Genomic DNA, 10,680 nt, shown 5'->3' with positions numbered 1-10,680 from the left:
CACTGCTTTTCTTGTTTCGAGAGTGTTGAGCATCCTTCCTCTTGTCCCCATTGAGCAGGGGCAGAGGCATTTCTGGGATTTGGGCAAGTTAGCTCCAGTCGCAGGGTATGTAGCTATTTCCTCGTGGAGTTTATGACACTCCAGTAGGGCTCGGTTTAGCTGCACACTTAGATACCATTTCCATTTTAATAAGGAGGCCTCTGTTGCTAATCTGATTTTTATGGGAAGCTTTTTCCTTTATGCAGCACATATGAGAGATCTCTGTCTGCGGGTAACTGGCTTTCCCTCAGAAAGGACCTCATTTTCCATGAGTGCCTTTTACGCTGCCAGGAGCTGCCTTTCTGGTAGCAAATATATTTGGGCAGAGACTGGGAGCTGCTTACTGCAAAAACCCATGGGTAGGAGTTTGCCAGTCTATTTGGTCTAGAGGCCCCAGGATGCAAGTTTTGTGGTGGCAGAAACTTTTAATTGTATGTCCTGCCCTTAGGGCACTGGTAGGAAAGCTGAAGTGACAGCTCCTTTTAGTTTATCTAGTGCCTGTTGTTACTCAGTTCCCAACTGAATGTGGAAAACTTATGGTCTACCCAATAGTAGGGCCTAGCAAACAGTTAAGGTGAGGAATGTGTTGGCACCAAAATCCGAACTGTTCTGGCAAATGTTGAGCCTCCTTACTGATGTGGGAGTTTGGAACACTAGAGCTTTTCTTTTACCAGACTGGGAATAGTTGCCCTTCTCAGTTCCAAATGTAACCTCACATTTACCAGACCCGGGGGACCCTTGTATCTTATGGGAGGACAATTACCCATCCCCTCTCAGTGAGGTGTTCATTCAGTGTTGTGATGGCCCATGAGACAGAGTCTTGGCTGGGTCCAGTTAAGAGGATGTCATCAATATGATGCCAAAGCCGAGTTGTTTTTTTTATGGGATTGGGGCAAGCGTCTAGGTTTTGTCTGCAAAACCCACATGCCATGGCAAGACCATCGAAGTCCCTCATGGGCAACCAGGAAAAGTCCATGGTTGACCCTCAACCTTCACTCAAAGGTGAAGGCAGATTGTGGTCCAATCTCCTATGATACTTTCACTAAATGGAACATGTTAGCCAGATCTGTAACTTCAGGCCATTTACCCATGTTATTTTGAATGTTTTCCATTAAGGGAGTGATATATGATAGAGGAGTTCTAATGAGGGGGAAAGCCTTGTTTAAGCCGCTATAATCAATAATTAGCCTCTAATCACTAGCAGAGTCTGTAAGCACAGGCCATAATGGAGAACTGAACCGTGAGACGGTAGGTACCTCTTCTTTAACTACATCAGCCATGACTGACATCGTCCTTCAGTGCCTTGCTATAGCTGTTACTGTGGTGTATTTACTACCCACAGTGATGGGGAATATTAACTGATTCCCACTGGCTGGCACCCATAATAGTGTAAAAGCCTTGGGCTTGTTCCATGAGGTTACCTGCGGACTGAGATGATCCATTCCAATCATGGAAACGGGTATAGTCTCCAAGGGAACAACCAGGAAGGAACCATCTTTAAGCAAATCTGGGCCATTTTTGTTTTTTATTTGGTTTCTCACACCTCTGGCCAATTTTAATAAGTTGGTAATCTTCCCTTTAATTAATTCTCCTCCCAAGCTGGTCACCTCCTTTGGGGGGTCCTTTTTAGAAGGGTCTTCACTTCTGTGGCTGCTGGATCTCTTTGTGGGGGCTCTCCTGGGCACTGATGGAGATCAGAGGCAGGTACTGAAGGTGAGGCTGCCTCTGAAGGGGAAGCCTACTGTAGCTTGTAATCTTACCCTAGTATGGTAAGTCCTCCACTTATTTATTAGAGAACATCCAATTTGAGACCCGCTTGTCCCTTAGAGTTCAATTTAGTTTGTGATGGTTAAGTTTATGTGCCAACTTGACTGGGCCATGGAGTGCCCAGATATTTGGTCAATCCTTCTTCTGGGTGTGTCTGTGAGGGTGCTTCTGGATGAGATTACATTTGAATCAGAAGACTCAGTAAAGCATATTGCCCTTCTCAATGTGAATGACCCTCATGCAATCAGTTAAGGGCTTGAATAGAATAAAAAAGCTGACCCTCCCATGAGTAGGAGGGAATTTCCTTCAGCCTGACTCGCTAGAGCAGGGACTTGGTTTTTTCTGCTTTTGGACTCGAATTGAACCACTGGCTTTTCCTAGGCCTTGAGCTGTTGGCTCTCCTGGGGCTCCAGCTTGAGGGCTGTAGATCGTGGGACTTGCCAGTGTCTGTAACCATGGGAGCCAATTCCTCATAATGAATCTCTTTCTATATGTATACATCCTATTAGTTCTGTTTCTCTGGACAATCCTGACTAATATATAACCTGTCTTGTTTTCTCAGGGTTCACGCTTAAGTAGAGGCCTGGCTGTAGGTGGTTTGTTTGGCTCAGGAGGGGGGCAGCTTCACTGTTGATAGTAATTTTGATTTAGCCAGATGGCCTAAACACTGAATTTGTGTTTTGGTTTTTTTTTAATGAGTTTCTGTTAAATTCAGGGCAGCTATGGCTTCTTGTACTGTTTTTGGATTAGCCATCATTGCCAGTAAAGAGGACTTATATTTGTCAGGAGCCCCCCTGAGAAACCACTGTGTGCACTCAGGACTCAATTCAGCCTCCCCTGACTTGCCAAGTCATGCTGCACACCATCTGTTACCTGATAAGCCCACTCCAGCATCCCCAGCTGATGAAAGAGATCTTTGGCCTCAGCTAGCATTTTCTATTGACAGTCTGCCCAGGTGGCTCTAAAGCCTCATGTAGGGTGGGTGGTCTGCTAAGCCATAAAAATCCACATCAACAAGGTACATGTGGGGCCCCTGGGTGGCTCAGTTAGTTAAGCGTCTCTCAGGTCATGATCTCCTAGTTCTCGAGATTGAGCCCTCTGTGGGGCTCTGTGCTGACAATGCAGAGCCTGCTTCACATACTCTGTCTCCCTCTCTCTCTGCCCCTCCCCTACTTGCTCTTGCAGGCGCGCGCACTCTCTCTCTCTCTCTCTCTCTCTCTCTCTCTCAAAAATAAACATTAAAAAAAACAAGGCAGATGTGAACAGGGGCCCAAAGCCTCCTCTGGGGGTCCTTCCCACTTTCCTCACCAGTTGTGTGGGATCCTTTAATAGGGACTCCATTTTTCTTTCCATCCTGTACTATGGCAGCCAACTGTTTCTTTTTTTAAAAAAAGTGCATAATAAGTGCAATGAAGTAGTTTCTATGTGCATATTTACTACCTCATCTATATCCATGTGTATGTGTAAGAGAGTGAGCAGATCTTGTATGTATGTGAGAATGTGTTTGTACATAAAACTGGCTTTGTACTTATATGTGTCCCAGTGTGTATATAAAACCATGAGCATATGAGAAAGGAAGTGTGTGTCTAGGAGGTCAAGGGAGGGGGTTTGGCCATACATGTGTATTTCCCAGTGTACATCTGGGTGCATGAATGCACACATCTGTATCTGTGGTGATGCGTGTCCATGTGAGTGCAGGTGTTACCTGCATTGCTGGTATGCTGCATATGTGAGTATATATGTGTTTTATTAATTTTTAATACTATGTTTGCCTTTATTTGCAAGGCTGATTTATTTTTTTACGTTTATTTATTTTTGATAGAGAGAGAGAGACGGAGACACAGAATCCAAAGCAGGCTCCAGGCTCTGAGCTGTCAGCACAGAGCCTGACGCGGGGCTCAAACCCACCAGCCATGAGATCGTGACCTGAGCCAAAGTCAGACACCCAACCAACTGAGCCACCCAGGCACCCCGACCACCAATCATTTCTATTTCAGCTCCTCTTAGGTGCAACTCCCAGCGAGTGAGTGAGTGGGGGAGGAGGGGGAGGAGGAAGAGAAAGAGGAGTCCCCTCCTTTAAGTGAAAACCAGCCTCTCCTTAACCTTCCTCTCTTGTCTCTTGTTTCTATATTACCTTGCCGGTGGTCTTGGGGAGAGGGTAGACTTTCTTCTTCACTACCATGGTGGTATCATGCTGTCTGTTCCTCTAGAGGACACCAGTCTTCTTCTCCCGGCTCCTCCCCTCCATCTTGTCTCCTTGTCCTGGTGAGAAGCTGGCCAGGGGGAAGACCTCGTGTGCCTCTCCTGGTTTGGAGCCCTTGTTCAGCACGATAGCCCCCTGCTTAGGAGTCCCAGAAGGACCAGGAATATAAACTTCCTCATCTTAAGTCACTTTAATGCTTTAGCCACTTCAACCCAAGGGGGGTCTGGACACCCCTCCAGGGAGGGACTAGAATGACGCCATCTGCAACAGCAGATCTGGGTGCAACACATCAGAGTCAAGCCAGCTGTGTGCAAAGGTGCCTCAGCCAGCTGCACTTAGGAGACCAGCCTTGCTTGGCCTGAGATCTCTGCCTTATAGGCTTGCTTAGCTGCCATTAGTGGTCCCTAGCGATGAGGATGAACTCTCCTCTCGAGAAGACTGGTCAGTGACAGGGAGTTCCTCCCACCATAGCCTGTTATGAGATAGGGATAGTTCACCCTCAGTTCAGGGGCATGCACCCCTGTCCCTTTTCTGTTCAGGTCCTCAGATCTTACATTCTTCATCATCTGTTTAATGGGGCATATAAGCAGGCAAGCTGACTTCCTTCCTCAGGCAGCTCAGTGCCTCTAACTTCAAAAGTCAGTTCCAGTGGCTTGGATTCACTCAGATATTGGTATAACTGCCCAGCTCCGGTAATGAAGCACTGGAGACGCCATGAATAACATAGCACAGAGCAATGCCATGCCAAAGTGGCACAGTGGTATTCCCAATTTTGAATCCCAGCTATTTGAAGCTGTCCAGAATTTTTGCTAATTAGTTTTCTTACTGACTATGCAGTCCCAATATCTATTTCCTAATTACCTCCAGAAATCCTCCCTTCCTCATTGCCACTTGCACGAGTTTGAGGTGTGTGGGGGCTGATCAAGGAAAAATACATGACCACGGGGTAGCAGTAGCACACAGAAGCTTTATTGGGTGACACATTGACAAGGTTTGCAGGCAGGGTAAGAGTCTGTACAGAAGCTAATGTCGAGGGTCACAAAGAAGGAGAGAAGGGAAAGGGAACTGCTGGGGGAAGGGAGAGCAGAGGGTGAGCTTATATATCTAGGTGATATCATTCAGGAACAAAGTGGGAAGTCTCTGGGTCAGGGAGCTCTGAAGGGGAGTAGCAACTTGGGCCTTTTACAGCCCAGGGCTTACCTTACATATTGCCAGCAGATACAGGATGATATTTCATGGGGTATGCAAAACAGGAATGTTCTAAGTGGTNAGAGAGAGAGAGAGCATGAGCAGGGAAGGGGCAGAGAAAGAGGGAGACACAGAATCCGAAACAGGCTCCAAGCTCTGAGCTGTCAGCACAGAGCCCGATGTGGGGCTCGAACTACAAATCGCTAGATCATGACCTGAGCCAAAGTTGGACGCTCAACTGACTGAGCCACCCAGGTGCCCCTAAAATACTTGGATTTGTAAAAATATAAGTTTGGCACCAGCAAGCTTTTGAGCTACTTGGGCTCAGCATGCAGTGACGAAACAAACAACCCAGGGACCAATATACAGAGGTCATCTTTGACCCATTTAGATAACATACAAAGGCATAATACATTCTATTAGGTCCTTAGGAAGTCTAGCCCCAAAATTTTTAAGTATAGTTACAATTTATCATTTAAGGATCATTTCTGCTTCTCGCATCTGCAGTTGTAGCTCTGGTCCCAAGATGATTGCATCAGGTAGGAAAGAAAAAAACTGAGGTCAGGTAGGGAAAGAATGGTATAATACTACCAGCGTCTTCCCCACCCTCTCAGCCTCAAACCTCTTAGAGGTTTCTTCAAACTGGAAGAATCTATTGGAGACTCTCCTCTGGCCCCTGTCATGTTAAATGCAAGCATAGATTCCTGAAGGGGTGTAAGCTGGCTCTTCATGGCATTATCTCCCCCATTTTAGACAATTGCCTGTTCCAATTCTCTATCAAACCAGTACTCTGAGAATGATATGCAACACGATATATCCATTTGATGTGTTATCTCTTTGTCCATTGTTGGACTCTGAGCTGTAAAGTGTGTCCTTTGGTCTGAAAAAATGTAACTCAGTAGTGCCAGTTGCTAGAGTATCTTCTATTCCAGTTTTAAAAGTAGTGTTCTATTTGCAGCTACCACCATGTATGCAAAGCCCGGTACAATGTCTATTCCTGTCAAGGCCCATTTATTAAAAATAATAATAATTATGTGATATGATAGAGGTGTTAGCTAATGCTGTAGTGGTAATCATATTGCAATATATAAATGTACCAAATCAACACCACAGTACAACCTTAAAGTGACATAATGTTATATGTCAATTATATCTCAATTAAAAAACAAAGACCCATTTACAGCCTCCTGGAACGACTGACAGCAGTCTGACATAATGTGCTTGCCAGTTTATGTGTGGGGCCTTCCCCAAAGGAATCTCCTCCATAGTCATCTGAGCTCCCTGTGTCTCTTGTCATTAGACAGCACCGTTCTTTTTTTTGGGGGGGGGGGGGTCATGTGACTTAATTTTCTATTTCTTTCCCTTTTAAATTTTATTTAAATCCAAGTTAGTTAACATATAGTGTAATAATGACTTCAGGAATAGAACTTAGTGATTCATCACCTACATGTAACACCCAGTGCTCATCACAAGTGTCCTTCTTACTGTCTATCACTCATTTAGCCCATCCCCCCACTCAACACCTCTTCAGCAACCCTCAATTTGTTCTCTTTATTTAGGAGTCTCTTAAGGTTTGTCTCCCTCTCTGTTTTTATCTTGTTTTTCCTTCCCTTCTCATATGTTCATCTGTTTTTGTTTCATAAATTCCACATATGAGTGAAATCATATATTTATTTTTCTCTTATTTTGCTTAGCATAATACACTGTAGTTCCATCCACATTGTTGCAAATGGTAAGATTTCATTCTTTTTAAAAACTGACTACTATTCCATCGTGTGTATGTGTGTGAGTGTGTGTGTGTGTCTCACATCTTCTTTATCCATTCATCTGTTGATGGACATTTGGGCTCTTTCCATAATTTGGCTATTGTTGATAGCACTGCTATAAACATTGGGGTGCATGTGCCCCTTCGAAGCAGCATTTTTGTATCCTTTGGATAAATACTGAGTAGTGCAATTGCTGGATCATAGAGTAGTTCTATTTCTTAATTTTTGAAGAACCTCCATACTGTTTTCCAGAGTGGCTGCACCAGTTTGCATTCCCACCAGCAGTGCAAAAGTGTTCCACTTTCTCTGCATCCTCGCCAACATCTGTTGTTTCCTGAGGGGTTGCACTGAACATGTAGGTTGCTTGGAGTAGTATTGACATTTTAATAATATTTGTTCTTCCGATCCATGAGCATGAAATGCTTTTCCATTTCTTTGTGTCTTCTTCAATTTCTTTCATAAGCTTTCTATAGTTTTCAGCAGATAGATCTTTTACCTCTTTGGTTAAGTTTATTCCTAGACGTTTTATGGTTTTTGGTGCAATTGTAAATAGGATCAATTCCTTGATTTCTCTTTCTGCTGCTTCATTATTGGTGTATAGAAATGCCACAGATTTCTGTACATCGGTTTTATGTCCTGTGACTTTGCTGAATTCATGTATCAGTTCTAGTAGTTTTTTGGTGGAGAGACAGGACAGTTCTTACTGATGTTTTGTGTCTCAGTGGGTGCTAGAGGAATATGTCAATGATTAACTCATGTCTGCATTGCTGCATCTCTCCCATGTCTGCTCATATCGTAGACCCAGATGGCTGCCTCAAGCAAGCACACCAGAATATCCACTTGCCAGTCCTTTGGATCCTAGAAAGGGTTCTTTTCTAATGGGCATTGACATGCTCTACTTTACTGTACCTTTTATATTCCCCTAGTCATTTTCATAGGGCTGTGACCCATATTGGGACCACTTCAATAGTCCAGTTTTCTATTGCCCATATGCCTGACCATATGGCTAAGCCAGTGGCTACTACCCATTAGTCAGTAATAACTCACACATAGCAGTTCTTATCTTTGCTCCATTCTTCCATCATTGGAAGGAAAATAGCATGCAGTTCAGCCCACTGAATTGAATTGTTCTCACATTCTTCGACCAGAGTTTTCACATCAGTCAGTCGTAGTGTGGTGGCTTTCCAAACAGGATGTCATCTGTCCACCTTGGAACTGCCATCTATAGACTAAGCAGCTTTTCGTGATTCCAAAGTCAGCCCTCAGAAAAAGAGTCTGTCTGCTTGTGAATATGATTTCTTGCATTCCTCTGGTAGCAAGTTCTTATATAAACCATTTCCATTTAATTATGGAACTCTTCTGCACACTGCCGTCCTTCCTGGAGTGTTTCTCTGACATTATCCAAGACATTGTGGGTACTTAATATTTCAAGATTATTTTATGACCTTCAGTCGTGGGGACAGTTTCAATTAATGCCTAATAGCAAGCTAATAATTGTTTCTCAACCAGTGTCTATTATACTTGCTGTGTCTGGAAATTTTCTGGTCCAAACTCCTAGTGATGACCACTGGGTGGCACTCATGGACTTTTGCCATAAGTTCCAGTCTATTTCTTTTTGTCCACCAGGTATTCTATACTGTTTCAAATCAAGAACCTGTGTGGATTCTAGAAATTGTGTAAATTCCCATTTAACATGTTCAATTAATACTGGCTGAAGGCTTAACTTATATGCCTTCTGTTCTACAACACTAGGTAGGAGAAGTACTCTGCAGTCAGACATCATCCCAATAATACATTCAGGCAAGGGAGATGCAACCATTTCACATAAAGTCCACTGACACATTTTCATTTTCATCCAAACTTCCATCTTAATCTCATCAACGATTGCATCCTAATATCTCTCCCAATCTAGCTGTAGTCTCTGTTAGGACTTCACCAACAGGTTTTGGAAAAACCCATGTCAAGGAGTCCTAGAAAGGTTTTCCCTACCCTGGCCATTTTACCCACACATGTTCATGCAAACTTGGGTCCCCAAGCCAGGGATCTGCCCAAGGGAACTTGTGATTCCTTCATCAATCCTTATCCTGATTAAGTTGTCAAATCATTACCCCTAGTAACTTGAGGTCAGTTTTCCCATTGTTATCTTTGCTTTCTGGCTTAAAATTCTTCTAGGGGCGCCTGGGTGGCTCAGTTGGTTAGGCATACAACTTCGGCTCAGGTCATGATCTTGCAGTTCATGGGTTTGAGCCCCACATCAGGCTCTGTGCTGACAGCCTGGAGCCTGCTTCGGATTCTGTGTCTTTCCCACCCTCTCTGCCTCTCCCCCGCTTGCACTGTCTCTCTCCTTCTCTCTCTCTAAGAAATAAACAATAAAATAAAATAAAATTCCTCCAAACTAGGGAGAATTGAGTGGATTTGTTTAGGGCATGTCAATGTTGATGGACCAGCAGAGGGTCCCATCAGTCCACTCAACCTCCAATAGAGCTGCATTAATGCCTTGGTTTTGACTCCACCAATATCTGCTTTATTAACCAATAACTGTTTAAAGATTTCTACCCTTTTTGGAAAAGTCCCTTGACTCTCCCTTTCGTCACTAATTTTCTCAGCCATATATGATATAATAATTGATAAGAAATATATATTTGGGGGTGCCTGGTTGGCACAGTTGGCTGGTTGGGCATCTGACTTTTGGTTTTGGATCAGGTCATGATCTCACAGTTTGTGGGTTCGAGCCCTGAATTGGACTCTGTGCTGACAGTGTGGAGCCTGGTTGAGATTCTCTCTCTCTCTCTCTCTCTCTCTCTCTCTCTTTCTCTCTCAAAAAATAAGTTAAAAAACTTTAAAAAATTTTTAAAGAAATATATATTCAGTCATTTCTCAGATACATTTAGTTTTTATCCATAGTTTGTAAGAAGGCTTCAGAAACATAAAGGTGACATGAGTGTCTTGTTACTAATGAAAGTGACTTCTGGATCCCATCCTTGGTGAGCTTGTTGCCAGGAAGACCAACCATGTGATTAGAAGGTTGGAACTTTCAACCTCACCCCTTGACTTCTGGGGAGAGGAAAGAGACTGGAGGTTGAATCACCCAGTGTCCAATGACTTAGTGAATCCAGCCAGTGTCCAATGACTTAGTGAATCATGACTATGCAGTGAAGCCTCCATAAAACCCAAAAGGACTGGATCCAGAGAGATTCCAGGTTGGTGAACACATGGAGACAGGAGGGGAGTGGATCTCTTTCCCTATACCTTCCCTATGTATCTCTTCATCTGGCTGTTGATTTGTATTCTTTAATAAACTGGTAAATCTGTTCCCCTGAGTTCTGCTCTAGCAAATTATAAGAACCTAAGGAGAAGGTTCTCAGAACTTCTAATTTATAGCCAGTTGGTCAGAAGTACAAGTAATAATCTGGACTTGTGACTGACATTTGAAGTCCAAGGAGGAGGTTGTTGGAACTTCCAATCTGTAGCTGGTCAGTGAAAAGCACAGGTAACAGCCTGGGGCCTGTGACTGGTGTCTGCATTTGGGGCTGGGGGGATAGTTTTGCAGGACTGAGCCCTTAACCTGTGGAATCTGATGCTATCTCTGAATAGTTAGTATCAGATTTGTGTTGAATTCTCAGACACCCTGCTGGCGTCCAAGAATTGCTTGCTGTGTGTGTGTGTGTGTGTGTGTGTGTGTGTGTGTGAGAGAGAGAGAGAGAGAGAGAGAGAGAG

The 10,680-nt window shown here is 43.9% G+C and overlaps 1 protein-coding gene across 1 annotated transcript in view; it reads left to right on the top strand.

The window, feature by feature from the left end:
• Positions 1 to 4,419: 4,419 nt before the first annotated feature.
• The window catches only part of LOC144222465 (uncharacterized), a 24,001-nt gene continuing 17,740 nt past the window's right edge, over positions 4,420 to 10,680 (top strand). The window contains 1 exon segment of the mRNA XM_077752970.1: positions 4,420 to 4,450. Within this exon segment, the coding sequence (XP_077609096.1) occupies positions 4,420 to 4,450 (31 nt within the window).

This window comes from Crocuta crocuta, unplaced genomic scaffold (assembly GCF_008692635.1).
Source record: "Crocuta crocuta isolate KB4526 unplaced genomic scaffold, BGI_CrCroc_1.0 scaffold943, whole genome shotgun sequence".
Taxonomy (NCBI): Eukaryota; Metazoa; Chordata; class Mammalia; order Carnivora; family Hyaenidae; genus Crocuta; species Crocuta crocuta.
Note: the sequence above shows the minus strand (reverse complement) of the source record. Positions and strands in the feature narration are given on the sequence as shown.